This window comes from Rousettus aegyptiacus, unplaced genomic scaffold (genome assembly GCF_014176215.1).
Source record: "Rousettus aegyptiacus isolate mRouAeg1 unplaced genomic scaffold, mRouAeg1.p scaffold_m13_p_1, whole genome shotgun sequence".
In the NCBI taxonomy this organism is placed as follows: domain Eukaryota; kingdom Metazoa; phylum Chordata; class Mammalia; order Chiroptera; family Pteropodidae; genus Rousettus; species Rousettus aegyptiacus.
This window is the reverse complement of record NW_023416284.1, coordinates 120,986,730-121,007,967: the sequence shown is the minus strand read 5'-3', so window position 1 is coordinate 121,007,967 and position 21,238 is coordinate 120,986,730. Positions and strand designations below refer to the sequence as shown.

The 21,238-nt window shown below is 36.4% G+C and overlaps 1 protein-coding gene across 1 annotated transcript in view; it reads left to right on the top strand.

Moving 5' to 3' along the window:
* Window positions 1–66: 66 nt before the first annotated feature.
* Window positions 67–21,238, top strand: part of TMEM30A (transmembrane protein 30A) — a 36,667-nt gene continuing 15,495 nt past the window's right edge. Inside the window, 2 exon segments of the mRNA XM_016141690.2 lie at window positions 67–257; window positions 259–601. Coding sequence (XP_015997176.1) covers window positions 82–257; window positions 259–601 — 519 coding nt within the window. The 5' untranslated portion in view covers window positions 67–81.

Genomic DNA, 21,238 nt, shown 5'->3' with positions numbered 1-21,238 from the left:
CCCCCGCTCCCGGGGCTGCGCATGCGCTATCGTAGCTTCACGCTCTGGGGCTGAGGCCCTCACTTTGTCGTCACAGGGCAGATGATCAGGGTGCGTCCGCCTTTTCCCTCCCCCTTCTACCCTCCTCCCTTTACCCCTCCCCTTGTCCCTCAGTCTTCTTCCTCCTTCCTCTCCCCCTCCCTCTTGCGTGCCCAGCCGACTCCAGCTTCCGGTCAGCGGCCGTCTGCGGAAGGGTGTCCCACCTCTTCCGCCTTTACTTTGGAGGTGGAGGCGGCAGCGGCGCCTGCGCATCTTCTGTCAGAGTCAGCAGGCGGGTCCCCTGGGCGGTCCGCCAGCGCGTCGCGGAGCTGCGCCCGGGGGTTCAATGGCGATGAGCTATAACTCGAAGGATGAAGTGGACGGTGGGCCCCCCTGCGCTCCTGGGGGCACTGCTAAGAACCGGAGACCGGATAACACGGCCTTCAAACAGCAACGGCTGCCGGCATGGCAGCCTATCCTTACGGCTGGCACGGTGCTACCTACATTCTTCATCATCGGCCTCATCTTCATCCCCATTGGCATCGGCATCTTTGTCACCTCCAACAACATCCGCGAGATCGAGGTGAGGGGAGGCAGCGGTAGTCGGAGCTGTCGCTGCTTGGGAGTGGGGTCCTTCCGGCATGCCCCACTCATTCCTCAGCTCTCTGGAAGTTGACCCACGGGCCTCACCTCCCCCACACCTACCCTCTCTTCTTCAGTTTCTTTCTTTCGTCAGGTTTTCTGATTTTGCAGTTTTGTTCGAGCTTTCTTTCGCGATTTACACGGCTAGGGATAGAATGAATGTTTAATGCAGAGGGTGGATCAAAGAAAGAACGCCCCTTTAATGGGAGGTTTGTGTGGCTCGGTGAGGATTTTTACCTCCAGCGGAGGTTAAGAAGAGGGTGAGGGCGGGGAGGGGGGGAGAGAAAAGAAGTGGAAAATAAGAAGTAATATCTAGATATTACTGCGGGGGAATTGACGTGGTCAGAGTGTCAGTACCTGTGGGGATTATCCTAGGACACAGATTAACACCTTGCCATTCGAGGGAAAGGACCAGAGTCATAGAGATATTGGTGTTTTCTATCTTAAAGAAGTTGTCATATGTTACCAGGTAACATTTTAGGACAAATGACCGAAGTGTGCGCAATATCTTTTATTTTGAACTAATTGATGCTTTTAGTTGTAGGGCATGATGTAGGTAAAAGGTACCCTGAAACTTCAATTCTAGTTTTGCTTTTAGACTTTTTATTAATAACCATGCCCTGCATTCGCCCTAGCCACCTCCCCCCATTTTAAACTTTTAAAAAAGTCAGTGATCATATTGTCTACTGAATATTTTATTGATATGAGACATGATAAAGAAATGTGGGGAAGCCTCTTGACTTCTGTCAAAGCAGCAAACATAGTATATTCATCATTTGCATCGGTGAAGATAGGTTGATACTAGAATGTAAATACTTCATATAGATGTCCAGTATTCGACATCTGCTCATCCTCTTGAATATCTGAGGGTATTTTTATCTGTTGGAAAGGGCAGTACCTGGCACCAAGTTCTCTTGATTTCTTCCATTGTATCAGGTATGTCATATTCCCCTCTAGTCTTATTAAATACTTTTAAATTTATGTATATGATTTAATAAGGCTTTCAGAGTAATTTTATTTCACCTACAGGACTAGGCATAAAGATACCTATTTTCCAGTTTAATTTACAATGTTACCTCTAAAAGTGAAATCAATATATATTTAATTGTACAGTGTTCACTTCTATGTAACAGTGATAAGAGTATCTGTAGCACAGTTTTTAAATCTCTTACTAAAAGTTCATTTTCAGTTTAATAACTAGAGAAAGTGTAACAGTATGTTTTCCAGTGTGTATTTTTGTTTCTGCCTCCTTAATAGTTCTTCGAATGTGGTACTTGTTCTCCCAACCACCGTAGGATCACACATAGGAGTAAAGTGATGTAGTGCAAGGACTAGGCTCAAGGCTGGGATCAGGCAGAACTGAGTTTAAATTCTAGCTTAGCCATTAACTAGCTCAGTTTCTTGGAAAACTTAATCTCTCTGAGCCTCAAATCTTACATATTAAAATGCACAAGGAATGCTTATCCTAATGTAAGAATTAGAAACAATATAGCTCAGATTCCTGGTATTGAGTTTGTATAATAAGTAGTTACTGTTATTATGATGGTCCCTGATCAGGAGATGAGAAATGGAACCAGAGAGGTTAATATTTGTTGGTAAGCTAGAAGAATAGTGTAGAATGGAGGCAGAAACCCAAACCCAGGTGTCTTTATTCCCAGCCTTAAGCTTTCACACTATATTAGGATTCTTATTGCAGTGTTAGTAGTTAAGTAGAAGAAAATAATTTGACATTAGAAGTTCGACCATCTTATATAACTTCTTAAGATATTGAGAGGAAAGTAGCAATAATTAGGAATGTTATATGATGGGTATTTACTTTATTGTCAAAACTCAACTTCTGTAATATTTACTATACTATAGAAATAAATGTTTACTTTTTGAAAAACTTCTAGGTTTTGAAATAAATTCTTCATACTAAGTAGTTGGTGAAATGGAAATTTCTTATATAGATCTCATGTATATACTGATTTCACGTGGCCTGAAGAATCTGCAGCTTGGTCTCGTTAATAGGACACTGAAGTTAAAAGTCAAGGTGTTAGATTTGAAGTCTCACCTCTGTGATCTTAGGCATATTTTTTGAGTGCCAATCTTTTTATTTGAAGAATCAAAAGGTTCATACTATCGGATCTCTAAGATGCTGTTTAACTGTAAAATTCTGTGGCTTCCAACATTTAATGTGATTTTAAAAATGTTGCAAATTCAAATTGTATCTCCTTTGGAACCAGAGGGTATGAAAATTTGGAATGATGAGGAATTTTGTACCATCACTGACATATAGTTGTGTGGCATATAGTTGTGACATATAGAATCAATTTTTTATTTTTAATTTGGCTGTTAGATATGTAGAGAATTGGTTCTGAATTACATCTGTAGTTTTGAGAAAAACCTAAGGAGCTTTCCCAAAACACTCACGCTTGCTTCCCCCTACTCTCTACTCTTTGCTAGACACTACTGTAGTTTATTTTGCGTGCATGCATGCATTTGTTCGTTCATTCATTCATTTATTTATTTGCCGAGGCAACCCTTGGTTGATCTCACAAATTGCAAGGACCTTGTCAGTTTACAATCCCTTATTTTTTTTTTATTTTTATGCCTAAAGCACCTGGTCTTTCTAGGTGGTCTCCCATCCAAGCATTAACCAGGCCTGAACCTGTTTAGCTTCCGAGATCAGATGGGATCATGCATGTTCAGGGTAGCCTGGCGGTAGACTGTAGTTTATTTTTAAATACGTCGAGGGTTATTAAAAGTAAACGAGTAACCAGAGTTCTTTTCAACATTCACTTTCACACTATAAGTTGCTTACACTTCTTAGATTATTTCCTCATTTTTAAAATTTTACGGTCTTTCATTGCTGTATTACTCAAATTACTAGGCCAAAGGAGACCTGCCAAATCAGAATGGTTTTGTAATATAGCTTAAAGTGCTAAGATCAGATATCCAAACTTTTTTTTAAGTTTATTTATTTCAGTTAGTTTCAAGTATACAGTACATTGGGTACACATCTATATAGTTCATAAAACGATTCCCCAGTTGCTCCCTCCCTTCCCTGGCTCTCCACCTATCCATCATGTTAATGCTAACTGCATTCCCTCTGCTGTGCTCCCCATCCCCGTGACCAGCTATCAATTACTAATTTCTACTTCTTTAACCTTTCACCCCATTCTCCTAGCACCCCAACCCCCCTCCCCTGTGTCCGTCACTAAATTGTCCACTATATTTGTGAGTCTGTTTTGATTAGTTTGTTCTTTTTGTTCCTTATGTTCCGCATATAAGTGAAATCATATGGTATTTATCTTTCCCTGTCTGACTTATTTCACTCAGCATAATCACCTCTAGGTCTATCCATGTTGTTGCAAATGGTAGGATTTCATTTTTTTAATGGCTGAGTAATATTCCTTTGCATATATGAACCATAATTTCTTTATCCAATCATCTGTTGATGGACATTTAGGTTGCTTCCATATCTTGGCTATTGTAAATTGTGCTGCCATGAATATTGGAGTGCATAGATCTTTACGCATTATTGTTTTGGTTTTCTTTGCATAAATACCCAGAAGTGAAAGGTTATATCCATTTTTAATTTTTTGAGAAACCTCCAGAATGTTTTCCATAGCGGCTATACCAATTTGCAATCTCACCAACAATGTATGAGGGTTCCCTTTACTCTGCATCCTTGCCAACACTTGTTTTTTTATTTATTGAGAAATCCAAATTTTTTAGGTATAAAAATCAGTGGGTTTTTATCCTTCTTCTAGAAATGTTATACTAAAAAATTACTGTTCTTGTAAATTGTGTCATACTCTCCTGAAAAAAGTGTAGTGAAGTTATTTTTGAATATTAATGCTTGTATTTGGTAGTATGTCCCCCCCCCCCACTCCACGCTATTAGGTTTATGTATCTTGTTTAGTTAGGTTTTAGATTTTCCATAATCTAATAAAGTGATTATTGGAAAACGAAAGTTGTTAACTTTATCATAAGAAAATGTTTTAGATATTTAATATCATTCAACACTAATGTTTAATATCTTCATTTATTATTAGCAGCAAGGAATGACTGTTTCCTTTAATTTGGCAGTGCGGGAGTCAGGCACATCTTTCTACCAAAAAGGTAATGTTTTTCTAGTCTAGGGCCCTTGTCGATGAGGCTGAGATATTAATTGAATAGAAAGAATTTGAAAAAGATAGTGAGGTATTCTTAACTGTTTCAAAGGCATTTATCACTTCGAAGTTATATTGTTTAATGGTTAGAACTGGATGTGGACTTTATTCAGAGTAACATTCAGAATAGATTAAAAACTTAAAAAACATTTACTTCAAATTAATATTTGCCCAAAGTGTTCAAGATACATTTTCATTAAATTTTAGTAGCTTAGCACTCCCCTCCCTGCCACTTTTGTTAGAGAAACCTCAAATTTCCTCCTCTTGGTATTTAATCCTGATTATTTTCTTTTTTCCTAATTTTTTATAAAAATATAGTTTTATTTCATTTTTATTTCTGTGTAACTTGGATTCTTAGATTCTGAGATTTCTGAGAGGGTTAAATTTCTCTCCTGCATTTAGTTTTCTTTGTTTATAAGTAGCCTATAGCTAAGTGTCAAGGAAGAATAGGTTGCTTTGTAGATTGTTAAAGATTAAGCACTTTATGTTAAGAAATTTAAAGATTTTAATATTCAAATGAATTGCAGTTGCTTAGAAGCTGACTCTTAGATATTAAGAGATTTGTGGTATTAGTGTTTTAATTCATTTCTCAGTTAACTTTAGTACTTAGAGCAAGGCATGGCAGAGTGAAGTTGAACAGCCAGACTGTTTTGTAAGGCCAAGGAACTGAGAATCGTTTTACAGATAAATATTTATCATTGATTTGATAATAGGGAAGATTAACTTTGAATGCCAATTATGCGAAATGTTATTCCCCTCAAAATAATTCCAGTCTTTTCTGTTACCAGAAAATTGTATACAGTTGTTATTGTATTTTGAATTCCATCAATAAAAATTTGTGCAGATTTGTTTTCTCTCCTTATATAAGAGCCTACATAAATTTTCGGCCTTGCTTCCTAGTTTGCAAAGCCTAAAATATTTTCTGGTCCTTTACAAAAGAGGATTTCCTGCCCTTGACTTCATTTTAAAGAAACATACTGGCAAATTTATCGTTTGTTACAAAACACTGTTTAATTTATACATTCTATTCAATAATCTTTCAGGTAAGACTAATGATCACTGATAATTGCCTGTGTTCTACCTTCTTTGTACAAATTTATTAGATATTAAAATACCTTAGCTAAATTTACCATTAATCTTGGCTCAGGTAATATCCTTTTTCATTTCTTTGTCACAGTCAGATATAGTTCCAGGAATCTAAAGAAAATTGCTTTTGAAAGTTTTACTTTGGTTACCTTTTGTCTTTGTTAGAGCCTCTAGAAAAGACTTCAGATAAATTCTTTACTGTGGAATGAACTTAATCTAATTAATGCTTAAAATGGTTTACCTTATTACTCAGCACTTTGTTGAGTGACCTGTTTAGGTCTTATATTGATTTCCTTTAAGGCAGATTTACATTCAAAAACAGAAGTTTTCCAGTCCTTACACAGTATAAAAATTGCATGTCCTTCAAATTCCTCCTTTCCCACTAAATTAAATTCAGTCTGTTTCATAGGAATAAGTTAGGAATATGATGTAGTTTTAGGATTAGTAAGAAGAGATGCCATTTTGATTTAGGGGAACAGTTACAATGGTAGCAAAACAAAGCTGAGAAATATAACTCTTAAACTTATCGCATCTACATCTGTTGTTTTGTTTTGCCTCTGGTTCTTTGTGTTTTGTATTTAAGCTAATGGGCAGGTCTCCAGCTTATCATTGTATTCTCCACTGTGCCTTGTATGCTTTTGACATTTAATAAGCATTAATTTTTAAAATAAGGCAACTAGACTTCCTCTCTTACCTGGTCACCGCTTCTTTTTCAGATAAGTTATGAACTATTATCAGTATAAACTTTTTTTCTTCCTACCTCTATTGAGGTATAATTGACAAATAAAAATTATATATATTTAATATGTTCAATGTGATTATTTGATATGCTTGTACACTATGAAATGATCATCATAGCCAAGCAAATTAACATATCCATCCATCCCATAGTACTTTTTTTTGGTGTGATGAGAACACTTAAGATTTACTCTCATCAAAAGTAAGAGAATAAATGTTGAAGAGAGTGTAGAGAAAAAGGATCCCTTGTGGAATGTAAATATATACAGCCATTCTGGAAAACAGTATAGCAGTTCCTAAAAAAATTGAAAACTAGAACTACCACTATATGATCCAACAATCTCATAACTGGGTATATATCCAAAGGAAAGGAAATCAGTGTATTGAAGAGAAATCTTCACTACCGTGTTCACCAACTTTGTTTTTAGACCCAACAGGTTTTATTACAACCTGGACATGAGGTCAGGCTACCTGGAATTTGAGCTGATGAAGGGTATTGTGGGGTTTTTTTTCTTTTTTTTTTTTTAATGGTAAAACTCATAGACTGAGTTAAATTTATCAGCTTTAATCAATGATGAGCATATTTTCTATATGCTGCAGGCACAGTGGGTGATAGAAAAATGTTTGCAGACAGGTTTTTTTTTTGTTTTTTTTTGTTTTTTTTTTTTTTTTTTTTTGCTCAAGCAGAGAGCCCTTATTTTTAAGGACCCTGGAATTTTTTGAGGGAGATAAGACGTACATGTAAAAGCATTGCTAGCCGAGTAGCGCAGACAGAAAATGGCGTTGTAGTTTAAAGGAAGACAAGAGCACGTCTGTCTTTGACAACCTTGTTAAACTTCGTGGTGGAAGTGGGGTTTGAACTAGAACTTGAAGGATAGATAAATAGTACTTTTAAGAGGATTGGATGGATTCCAAGAAAGGAGATTAATATACCTTTAGGAAATCAAAAGGTATGTGGAAAAAATAGGAGTAAAGACAGATCATCTGGTGCCAGGTTGTGGATAGATTTGAGTATTCCATAATGAATGTATTAAACTGGGGAAGTAGCGTGATTGACACAATGTATATCAGGACTGGGTTCAGCAATGAGTAATTAAGCTTGTCATTCTCATGTTTATCTTAGAAACCCAGTCCCTGCCTACTTGGGAGGCTGTTTTTCTGAGTCCTCACTCTATCAAGTTTACTGCTTGGTTATTTTTCAGTATTGGCTGCAATGCTCACAGTCCAGAATAAGGGCTAGAGTTCTAACTGTTATATCCTTTCCCAGGTAGCAGTGTGGAAGAAAGGGTGAAGGACAGAGGGATAAAGACCTTTTAAAGAAGGTTCTTGGAAGCTGCCACATACCACCTCCACTTAGTAACAAGGCTACTCGATACTTAAAGGAAGGCTGGAAAATGTATTCTTATACACGGTTTTTGCTAGTAATGGAGAGTTTTATACTGTAGAAGAAAGGTGGCACAGAAATTGGGGTGCAGGGTTGTTAATAGTCTCTGCAACACAGGGCTGTATGTAGGAAGATTTATCTGGTAGTGATATGTTATGTTGGTTGGATGGGAGCTGAATTGTCTAGATGTAAGATTTGAGTAGTTTAAACATTAAATAATGATTCCATTTTTATATTGACCGTAGTATTGAGTTGTGAACTTGATTTCATCGTAAAAGGCAATATGTGTCATTTTTTATATAAAAAGCAAATCAGGAATAGGGGTTTGCTGGTAAGTTTTTTTTAAAAACAAGTTGTAGAAGGAATATTGAATATCCTCACTTTCCTCTTATTTTCTTTAGCCTCTTTTTTTTTCTTCTTTGTTCAACATATAAATACGTTCCAGTTTTTGTTAAAAAATGAAAGTGTATCAATTCAATTTAATAATAAAAATATTAATCATGATCAATATTAATTGAATGTTTCCAAGAATTTTACATATATTATTCAATATAGTGACACTTATGAGGGTAATGTTATTCTTTTCATTTTATATTTAGAGGGGGACATTGAATCTGAGACAGTCATTAGTTTAGTCATACAGCTGAGATTCAAATCCTAGCACTCTGACCTCTTCTTTTGTTTCCTCTGGATGCTGGTCTATATTTTCTTTTCCACACAATCTGTTTGAAAAGAAGGGTGTCCACAGTTATTGATAATGTCCATTCCCATCTCCCATTAACTTACTTCTTAACTCATTGTATCAGAAGTATATTAGATGGTAAAAAGTGCTATGAAGAAAAATGAAGGAAAGGAAATAGGAATGGTTGAAAAATGGTTTACAATTTTAAATAGAGTAGTCAAGGAAGACCTCAGTAATGTTTTTTTGAGTAAAGATCTAAAAGAGGTGAGGGAGTGAGCCACATTGATATCTGAAGGAAGAATGTTCCAGACAGAGGAAATAATAAGAGCAAAAGTCCTGAGGAGTATGCTTAATAGGTTGAGGTACAACAAAGGGGCCATTGTGGCTGGTGACAGAGTGAGAAGTGGAGGAAGACAGTAGATGAGATTAGAATGGTTTAAAGTAGTGGGGTGCACATCACATGGATCGTCATGAGGATTTTGGCTTCTATACTTGGTGTAATGCGAAGCCACTGAAAAGTTTTACTCAGGTGTCATAATCTTACAGTTAAAAGAGTCACTCTCTCAGTGATATGGAAACTATTACCTAGGAAATAAATTGAAACATGGAAACCAGTTAAGGGGCTGTTGGCAATAATTCAAGCAGGAGATGATGATGGCTACAGTAGAATGGTGGCAATGAAAAGCACTCAGATTTAGGATATGTTATGAACATAGAGCTAATAGAATTTTCTTGTAGCAGGTGTGTGAGGTATGAGAGAAATTGTAGAATCAAAAATAACTTTAAGATATTTTGGTCTGCTTTGGAAGGATAGTGTAATTTATCAAGATAGGGAAGACTGCAGAAAAAGTTTTGGTGTGATTTAGTTAGGGGGTGAGAAGCTGGATAAAGAATTCTTTTTTAAAACTTGTTACCATGTGATGCCTTTTAGACATCCAAGTTGGAAATAATGAGTAGGCAATTGAATATATGAGCCTAGAGTTTAGGAGGAAGATTGTGACTGGGGTTACACATTTTGAGGGCAAATCAGCATAGGTGATATATAAAGACTTAAGATGAAATGAAATCAAGGGAATGATTGGAGGTCACAGAAAAGCAAGATCGTTCAAAGACAGCTCAAGAGTCACTCCATTGTTTGTAGAGGTTGAGGAGATGAAGAGGAACTCGCAAAGGAGATTGAAAAGAAGCAGCCAAGGAGGTAGGAGAAAAGCAAGGAAAGTGTGGTGTCCTGAAAACCAGTTTCAAGGAAGAGTGTGTGAACAACCAGTGTTGCTGCTGATAGTTTATATAAATGGGGGACTGAGAGCTGACCTTTGAGTTAGCAACATGAAAAGCAGTGGTGTACCTGTCTTACAGTGAATGTAAGATGTGATTTTTCAAGGTCGAAACCCTGGAAGTCAACCTAAACTTATTTGTCCTCATTGCATCTCTAAGCATTAAGTTCTATGGATTCTTTATCCATATTTTTTTATTTTGTCTTTTTTTCCCATCCCCATGCTCTTTTGCAGTGATTCCCAGCAAAATCATTGCAGTAGCATTCAGTTTTCTTTTTTAGTCTGGGATTTTCTTAAATCTTTCTGCTCTTTACAGCCAGGGTGATCCTTTTTAAAGGATAGATGAATTATTTCATTCTCTTGATTAAAATTTCTCCTATGTCTCCCTCTAGCATACATAGGATAATGTTCAAATTTCTTAATGTAACTTGTAATTTTCTTCGTGATAAGCTACTTTCTACTTCCGTAGCGTCATCTACCACTCCTAGACCCTTTGCTCTGGCTGTAGCAGACTACTGTACTTCCTGGAATGTGTCATGCTGCTAGATCTACCTGAAATGCCCTTCCTTTTCTTATTCTACCATGTTTTTCAAATTTCATTCCTGTGAACACTGTGGAAAGTCTTCCCTGATTCTTTCCTTTCGCCACCTGATATAATATATACTTCTCTCAGGTTCCATAAGTAGTAGATTATGACCTATCATACGTTATTAAATTATATCCTGTAATTATTGATTAACATGACTTACTATCCCACTAGTCTGTAAATTCTTTTCTGGCATTAACAACGTGTTTTTTTTTCCATTGTGTTTTCCCACCCTGTAGCACAATGCTTGACATCTAATAGAGACTAAGATATTTGAGCAAGAGTGAGTGAATGAATTAAACTCAGTTGGTACAATCAAGAAATTTTAAAGCCATTTGTCGAGAGTTTATAGATTATCTGAATGGTATTATGGTTCTGAAGGGATTATTGAAATTAGCTAAGGAAAATGTTATATACTAACTACAAGACCAAACTTGTATACCTATGATATCCATATATATTAAAGCCAAAACAGACTTGCCTGTTGAACAGTAATCCCAGAGAGTGCTAAAAATTTAGCAAACAGGTTGATTGGCGTTGATTCTTGCAGCAAAAGAATGGGAGTGCATGATTTAAAAAATGGCATAAAATACCTTTCCTCCCACAAATTTTTTTTAGGCTTTAGAAGGAAATACTGTTATATACTTACTACTTATGAAAAACTGGAAACTATAAGCCAACCATCAATTAAATAGATTTGTAGTTTGATTTCTAAAATTAAAATTAAGAATGATAATGTGACATTATAGCATCTAATAACATTGTTTATCAATATACTGAGTAAGTTGACTGTTCAGAGCTCTCAGGTCTCACATTATCTATGATCATATTTAGTTTTGAAAAAAATTAGAAATTACTTGTTTTTACTTGATGTTTAAAAAATATAATGCACTGGTATGAGGTCTCAAAAGTTTTGTCTGTAGTGGAAGCAATGAGAGTCAAATTCAAGGATACTAAGTATATTGCTGAGAAAGAATTGGCAGAACTTGGGACTGCCAAATGATGCCAAATACGATGCCAAGATTTTGAGCTTGGCTGCTTGGGACAATGATGGTACCATTTACAGATACCAAAAGGCCACAGTTAGGTGTGAGATTAAGGGATTCTGTTAACCATCATTATTGATTTTTTTTTTTAAGCCAAGTTTTTAGTGAAGAAGCATAACTAAGAAAGATTAAGAAATCATATATATGGTTTTAATTTTCAAAAGATCACCATGGAGTTGAAATAGAGCTGGTAAGAGTTTCAAGTGGGAAGGAAGAAATTCAACCAAGTGAATACATCTAGGAATATAAAAATGGGGTGGAGATGAGACCAGACAATTTAGAGAGGGTAGTATAATAGATGACACATGATATGAGGCAGCATAGGTTATTATCAGAAGGTAGCACTGGAAGTAAAGGTAAGAGCCACTAATATTCGAATATCAGTTATATGACTGTACAGAAACAATTTTTTTAATAGAAAAGCCACGTATGTCCTCAAAATAGAACGCACTGCTTTCTCTATTCATACTAATTGCTGATCTGTTCCTTTGATCTACCTTATCATATAGGGTGGAGCATAATTAGCAAAACCCTTTTCATCAGGTCTGTCCTAGGCAATTTTTATAACTTGACATCTTAGTAAGACTTTTGAGGGTAAACTAAAACTTCATGTTGGAATTTACTTTTTTGTTTGTAGAAATAAATATGTAAAAACTCTGTATGAAAATTTGTATTATTTCAAACCCTAAAAGTTAAGATGGTCCTGGGATGACATCTATCTATCATAATAAAGTTGTTTTTAATCTGTATTTTAGATGAAAAATATGAAGATTTGGTAATACTGTTTAAAACATCAGCATATTAACAATTGGTACCAATTTTAAAATATAATGTCTTTTAAACTGACTTCCAAATTTCTAAATTGTGGTATAGTGTATATATTCAAGATTATGGGAAGCTGCTATACAGTCTAATGGAAGGAACAGCAACTTTGGAGCTAGACAGATATGATTCTGTCACTGTTATGATTCTGTCACTGTTATGGATATGTTAAAATCCTAACTTGTAGTACTTTGAATGTGACTTCATTTGGAAATAGAGCTATTGCAGATCTAATCAAGTTAAGTTGCGGTCTTTTCAGGTGGGCTTCTATCCAATATGACTGGAGGTTTTATAAGGAGAGATAGACACTCAGAGGGCAGATGATGTGAAGACAGAATCATGTGACTGGCAGAGGTGGAGCAATACAGCTGCCGGCCAAGGAATGCCAGCCATTGCCAGAAGCTGAAAAGAGGCAAGAACGTATTATACCCAGAATCTCAGAGCTTGCATAGCCCTGCTTACACCTTGAATTCAAACTTCTGGCCTCCAACTGAGAGAGAATAAATTTCTCATTCTAAAACACCCATTTTATGGTAATTTGTTATGGCAGCCCTAGGAAACTGATATAGTCACATACCATCTGTGGTTTGGAGCAGTTCCTTCACCTCTGAATCTCAGTTTCCTCTCTGGCATGGAGTAGACATTTGTGAAATAGTATCTAGCTTCACTGTTGCTGTCCTGTCTTCAAAGATAATTTACATTTACCTATTACTTGATTCATTCATTCATTGTTTACAAGTGTGGGATTCAGGCTTTCTGATTCAATTAGAAGGAACAATCTTGTTTATGGTTCCCATTTGGATTCTATAATTTACAGAAACATACAATGTATTTCATATGACCCATAGAATTTTATTAAGATATAAAGGATTAAACTTGTCTTATAGCTCAAAATTTAGAACTCAAATGTTGATTTAAAAAAATTAATCTTCAAAAATAAAATAACCTAGAGTAATTGGATTTTTAAAAATCCATTCAACTGCTAACTTTTAAGAGGCTCTAAATAATTTAAATATGGATGTTTATTTCCTCCACCCCCTTTATCTGATGAGCATTTTTGAGGGCAATTTTTCTAACATTGATATATTATCTTTTTAATAAAAGGGAAGCATTTTAAATGCTTTAAAAAATGTTGTTTGGTACTCCAGGATACCTGATGCCTTACTGTGCCCTTTTTACTTCCCTCATTGTTGTTATCTATACTCACCTCTTTCCTGTAAGGTCTTGGATTATACAAATAACTTAGTCTACAATCGTAGTAACTTCTGTGGAAAACTCAGTGATATCCCTCATTTTTGAGCTTTGGGCAGGAAGTAGTGTAACTTGCCTTACTTCCTTTGGGGCAAGAATGTGAACAGCTGCTCAGCCTTTACAGCTGGCTTTCTCTTTTTGCTTAAGAACTGTCAGTGACAAAGCAGAGAAATTTGCTGCTGCGATGTCACACCTTGGGCACTAATATGACTCATAAAACTGAAGAATCTGCTCTAGTTGAGCAAGGATAATGTCATGGCTTTCCTATCCCCCACCTGAGGTCCGCCCTACCTAATGTCAACTGAACGAGCTTCCTTGTTGATACTGGTGTTGCTATACCTCATGCGTGTACCAGTGTCTCTGTAAAGGTATAGTATCTACTGAAGCTTTCAATGCTGCAGTTAGTAAGAATTCTAGAATAGTGTTGGAATGGCCCTCTCCACAGCTATGTCCACATTTTGTCACCTGTACGACAAAGCCATACTGCTTTACCTTATAGTGTCTCAAAGTCACAAAACTTACCTCTAGTGTCTGCTTTGCAATCTAATTCCACTTTTCTGTTTTCTGAGACCTAACTTTTCCTTATTACTGATTGCTAATGGTTTTATAAATGAGCATTGTACAAAAATTAGATAACTGGAGAAGCCCCAGCTGATTCTTAGATCTAAAGATTCTCATGTCTCTAACTCAGAGTGTAATTTTAAGACCAAAATTCATATATTTTTGGGAGTTCGAGCAGAGATTTAGTCTCTCTTGGTATTGTCTCCCTGTGGATAACATCTACTCATCAGCCTTTGGAGAAATTTGCTGACTACTAGATTAGGTTGTTTTCATAGTATCTGTTTTATCAAAGTATCCTTTCCATTTTAATGGCTGTTTTCTGTATTAAGCTGAGCTCCATAAGGTCAGGGACTGGGCTGAGTTCACATTTCCTGGAACATATAGGCACTCAGTAAATACCATAGGCCTCCCTAAAATGTGCCACTTTGGCATTAAATTATTTTGAGCTTGAAAGCAATCAAGACCCTGCAGGCTTGCAAGAAACTTTTACTTCTCAAAAAATTTAAATTGAGGGTCTTAGCCATAATAAGAGTGACAACTAGAAATAACTTTATGATCTATCTGTATGGTAAGGTAGACTTCTAATCACTGAACCTCTACTCTTAATAGCCCTGGAATGACCTTCCTTCCTTCTGAAGACCCAAGGTGATCCTTGGCTCAAAATGCCATTTGCATACCTCATTTTCCTTTTCTGTCTTTGAAGCTTTAATTTACGTGGAGTCTACAACTCTCTCAGATATGGGGGGTTCCCATGCATAGGTACGTATTAAATTTGGTTATTTTCTCTATTTGATCAGCCTCGTGTTTAATTATTAGACTAGCCAAAAGAGCTTAGGTAGAGGAAAGCATCTTCCTCCTCCACAGTATTAAGTTAATGAATTATTACTTCATGATGGGCATTCAGGAAGAAATGAAAGTCCCATATTCTAGACTCTGTTTAAGTCTGTTCTTATACAAATATTTGATTAAAAAATCTCAAAAACCCTCAAAAATCTCCTTAGTTTCTTAATTTCCTACAGGACATTTTTAATACTCAGAGTTACTTAACTTTCAGAAACTTTTTTGTCAGCAGCAGTAACCAGCTCTTGATAGCGTACACAAGAAAGAAATTTATTAGAGGGTGATTAGGTAGCTCTCACAATAAATGGATAAGAAATCTAGAGAATCAGTTTGGAGACAGGTATGAAGAGTGGGAGATTTAAAAGCAGAAATAGTGATTTAGCTGCCACAGTCATTACTGAGTTCTCCCTTATAGCTAAAGCTGTGGCTACTATTCTGATTCATTTTGGTCTTTGTCTCCCAAGATTCTGTGATTTATATGCGAATTAAGTCATCTGGACTCTAGATGGATCCAGGTCTTTTGTGTGGGCTGTCTGGGGTTAGGGAGCTGAAGCACTCATTTACCCCTTTGGTTTATGAAGTAGAAGATGGATCCCTGTCTCCCTCCAAAACACTGAAAATGGAGAATTTTACAATACTCGAAAGTATGTTTAGATGTCAGCTAAATAGCAATACAAACAAACCACAATTATCCCTCAGATTTTTCTTCATTCTTGTAATCTGAAGGTCCCGAGTTTGCACATTAGAAAGGATGATATGTCTATTTTGTGACAGGGCATAGTATGGTGCAACGAGCATAGACTTTGGAGAAAGGCGGAGATGATTTCAAATTTTGCTCATAATTACTAGCTTGGTAATCTTGGGTAATTGCTAAACCTTCCTAAATGGCAGTTTCCTAGGTTAAAATAAGAAAAATAAAAACAAAGTTTGGAGGACTATTGTACTTCTTAATGAGATGATATATATTAAGTGCTTTTAATGTCTGGTATTTAGTATACATTCAATAAACAGTAGCCAGTAAAACACAGTGTATCATTATGGCTCAGTTCAAATCCTCTTTCTTCTTAGTAAGAAAGTACTGGTCCATCTAGTACTACTGTCCTCTTTACCATTCATTTTGGTGCTTAGCATTATAGTAGTTATTTATTTGTATTCATGTACTCTCTTTGATAAAGTAGTCTTTTTAGACTCTAAGAAGACTACTGTGGGGACTCACTACACTTGGGAAAAAGTAGTTCAGTAAAAGGAACGTTGGACTTGGATCAGAGATCCTCGGATCTAGCCTAGTACCACCTATTGCTATTTGTATGATCTTGGGCAAGTTTCTGAATGTGTTCTTTTTACGTGAAAATGGAGATTACACTATAGGATTTTGGTGAGGATCAGATGAAATATGTGTATAAGAGAAAGGGCTTTGTAAACTGTATTTGACTAAGTATAAGATGTCACTGCTGGGGTGATATGGAATCCGGCCTTGCCCCAGTGACGTGTGGAGAAGGAAGAGGACGACGGTGGTGTTGTATGTTGTCCCTTGGTTCTTCCCCACTGATGCAGCAAAGAATTACAGGTTGGCGAGATTTAGGAAAAGTAAGATTTATCAAAAGTACATTTTAAAAGAAGGGCCACACTAGGGAAGGCTGCAGCCCCGTGGAATTTGGGAGATAAAGAGATAAGATAGTATGCCCCAAAAGGAGGGGCTGGTTTTTAGCCAGGAGAGCTGTAACACGCAGAAATGGGAAGGTCTGTTTATATTTGGGCCATGATGGGAGGTCCTAGATGATCCGTATGTGAGTTTACCTTGGCAGACAGTTGGCTGTTATATATTGCTTTGCCTACTGTGCATGTGCTTAACCAGAATTCAGTCTGTTATAATGAGATTCATGAACTTCCAGGCATAGTCATGATATTGTAATTAAGATGGTATAATGAGGCTGAAGTTATGGCCAGTACTTTCTGCGCATGTGTTTGTAGCTGGGCTAGCCACAAGCTTTAATGGTTTTGTGCTCTAGGATTTGGGATAATTTACAAGCCTAAAAGAGAGGTATTTCTGGGAGGTACTTAAGGAAGGTCTTCAAGGGAAGTTTCTATGGTTACAGAGCTGGGCCTTTGCTCGTTTTGCTCATGCCTGACTACCAAACAATGTGATTGCTTTTGAATCTACCTGGTACTTTTTGTCATGCCTTACACACAGTAAGGTTTAATATGTTAATGATAATAATTTTTTAAAAACATTCCTTTCAAATTTTCCTGGCATCAAAAGACATGAAAATTTTTTTGTATATTTTAGAAATTATAATCAAAAGATTATGATAAAAATGTTATAGTTGTCTTTTGATTTTATTGAGATATAATTTATTTAGCAATTCTTGATTTCAGAGAAATGATTAGTTTTAATATCCTATAGTATAATTTATTAGATTTCACAGCCCATATTATTTTTGTTCAATTAAATAAAGAATATATATCCTTGCCTAATCACAACAGATGATCTTTCTTACCTACTGTGCCCTAGAAGCTAATTTGAAAGAGAGGTTTCTGTTCAAGGAGATACAATATGGTAATAGGCTCAGTTGGCAACTTGTCTTTTTTAATTCTTACATTAGTTTTCAAAAACATTTCATCTCTTCAAAAATATAAAACTTGGCTTTTAAGTGGAATATCGTGCTAAGATTTCACTTTTATGTAGAATCTAAGGAACAAAAAGAAAAAACTAATCAAAAATAGACTCACAGGTATAGAGGACAATCTAGTTATAGCCAGAGGGGAGGAGATTTGGGGGGCCGGAAGAATGGGGTGAAGGATTAAAGAAGTACAAACTATTAGTTGATAGGTGTCATGGGGATGAGGAGCACGACATAGGGAATGCAGTCAGCATTAGTATAATGCCTAGGTGGGGAGCCAGAGGAGAGAAAGAGCAATTAGGGGCATCATTTTATAAACTATATACATGTCTAACCAATGTCCTATATATTTGAAAATAATAATAAAATAAAGTGGAATATTGTGCATGAACAGGCCCTGAGTAGAAAGTTGTGGCCCAGGAGGTCTATTGAAAAATAACATATGCTTTTTCTCTCTTCATTTAGGAGATGCATTTTTAGCTTGTTTTAGTTATGTGCCTCGCTAGCTTCTCTTAGATATTTGCAGTGAATGAAAATTTTCTCTGGTCAAAGCTTTAACAAATTAGCTTTCAATAAGTTACATCAGAATTTGACAAAACCAAGTTTTAAGTTCATGTTTTTTGAAAAGCAATTAGATGTTGTAATTCGATGCTGGCTCTTTTCTGTATACAGATTTTATATCTTTTTTTTGCAATCATAAGGAGATATTGAACATCCATATATAAAGTTTAAATGTTTAGTTTCAGAAATAAATATTAGATGGTTACTTTTTTACTTTATTAAGGTAAAGATAATTAATTAGGGCTGTTCATTATAATGTTCATTTTTTTAAGAGAGAAGACAAGCCGTAGGCTGAGAGAAAAATTTTTAATTATTATTATTTATCTGATAAAAGGACTATTACCCAAAATACACAAGCAGCTCTTAATATTCAGCAATAAGAAAATGAACAACTCAAATGAAAAATGGGTAAAAGACCTGAACAAACACTTTACCAAAGAAGATATATAGTATCTTAGTTGACTTAGGCTGCTATAACAAAATACCATAGACTAGGTGGTTTAAGCAACGTCTTTACCTCTTATTGTCCTTGAGGTTGGGAAGTCTAAGATCATGATGCTGGTAGTTTTGGTTCCTGGTGAGGACCCTGTTTCTGGCTTGCAGATGGCCGCCTTCTTTCTGTGTTCTCACCATGGCAAAGAGAGAAAGAGCTCTGCTCTCTCTTCCTCTCTTTATTAAAGGCACTAATCCCATCATGGGTATCCTATGTTCATGACGTCATCTAAATGTAATTACTTGACAGTGGCCCCCACCTCGAAATACTATCATTGAGGATTAGGGCTTCAATTTAAGAATTTGGGGGGTGGGGAAACAAACCTTAGTCCATAATATATAGATGACAAGTATATGAAGGATGCTTAACCTCATATATCATTAGGGAATAGCAAATTAAAACAACACGCTACCATTACATACCTATCAGAATAGTGAAAAGCCGAAACACCGACACCATCACATGCTGGTAAAATGTGGAACAACAGGAACTCATTCATTCCTGGTGAGAATGCAAGATGGTACAACCACTTTGAAAGACAGTTTGGGAGTCTCTTACAACACTAAACATATTCTCACCATACAATCTAGCATTCCTCCTCTTGCTATTTACCCAAATGGGCTGAAAATTTATGTTGACACAGAAACTTGCACGAGAATGTTTATAGCAATTTTACTCATACTTACCAAAACTTGGAAGCAGCCAAGATGATGTTGACTGTAAACAAATAGCCAGATACTTTTCCAGCAAAATGAGCGTATTTGACAACAACAAAGAATTGCAGTTCAGTACAAGAAAGAACAGAGAAGGAGAGGAATGCTCTTTAATGGGTTGGGGAGGGGCCATTGTAAACTAAGTCTGTTGGAGGAAACCGGAAATTCAAAGTATGGTGACTTTTCAGTGGCTGAGATGGCTGTCTCTCATTGGCTGAGCTGTTACAGGGCAAGGAGGAATCTTTCCTTCTTTCTGCTGACGTAGTAAAGTAGCATCACTTTCTGTTGGAGATGCAAGGCATGGCTCTGTGGGGTCAGTAGTAAGTGAGAGTTCTGTCTTTTCTGGACTCCATTTTAAATGAGGTTTCTGTTTATGAATTTTTCATAATGTCTTTTAGTAGATAAGTAATCTGTGGTACATCCAGGAAATGGAATAATTTTCAATGCAAAAAAGAAATATGCTCTCAAATCATGAAAAGACATGGAGGAACCTTAAGTGCCTAATGCTTAGTGGAAGGGGGACCATGTGAAAAGGCCACATACTGTGTAATTCCACTCCTATGACATTCTGAAAAAGGTAAAAGTTGTGGAAACAATAAAAAGATCAGTGGTTGCTAAGGGTTAATGGGGAGGGAGGGATGAATAGGCAGAATATAAAGGATTTTTAAGGCAGTGAAACTATTCTGTATGGTACTGTGATGGTGTATACATGTCATTATACACTTGTCAAAACTCATGGAATGAAGAGCATCAAGAGTGAATTTTAATGTAACCTGTGGCCGATTATATGTCAGTATCGCATCATTAATAGTAAAGAATTTACCACTCTGCTAGGGGTTATTGATAATAGGGAGGTTGTGTGTATGTGGGGGTAAGGAGTATATGAGAACTCTACTTTCCATTCAATTTTGCTGTGAACCTAAAACTCTTCAAAAAAAATAAAATAAATTAAAAATTTTGTGTAATGGAAACAAAGACTCTCATTTTAGCCATCAGGTCAGATCTTTTGATACCAGGTGGTCTCCTGCAATTCAATTCTGACACTAATCACCCCAAATTATCATCACACTCCACAGGTATAAAGGCATGGTCCGCAACAAGACCACCACTACTTTAGAACTTCAGACATGACACTAGCTGCAAGTCCCTAGGCTACTCACACTTCTGTCTAACTGGCTACAAATTGGGTGGGTTCCCAAGACTCCCATCACAAGACTGTCTGTCCTCACTTCAGATGCCAGTTACAAATTCAGAGGTCTCCAGGCCACTTACTCTTGTGACCAACTGGCTATAAATCTGGGGGTTTTCTATGACCCCTCTCAAGTGTGATAATTTGCTAGAATGACTCATAGAACTCAGGAAAGTGCTATACTTACAATTACAGTTTTATTATAAATGATATAAATTAGAACCAGTTAAATGAAGAGATAAGTCTGAATGCAGAGCCTCGTGCCCTCTCCTTGAGGAAGCAGAGCACATTACCCTCCTGGCACATCAGTGGATTAACTAACCAGAAGCTCTTCTGTGCACTGGTGTCCAGAGTTTTTATTGGAATTTCATGATGTAGGCATGATTGATTAAACATTGGCCACATGATTGAACTGTATTTCTAGCCGTCCCCATCTCCTCAGAGGTTAAGTTGGGCCAAAGTCCCTAATCACATCTAGTCTTTCTGGTGACCAGTGTCCTCTTGAACCATCTTGTTAGCATAAACTCTATTATGAATCAAGGGGAGTTTATCAAAAACATTCCTGTTAAAGAGG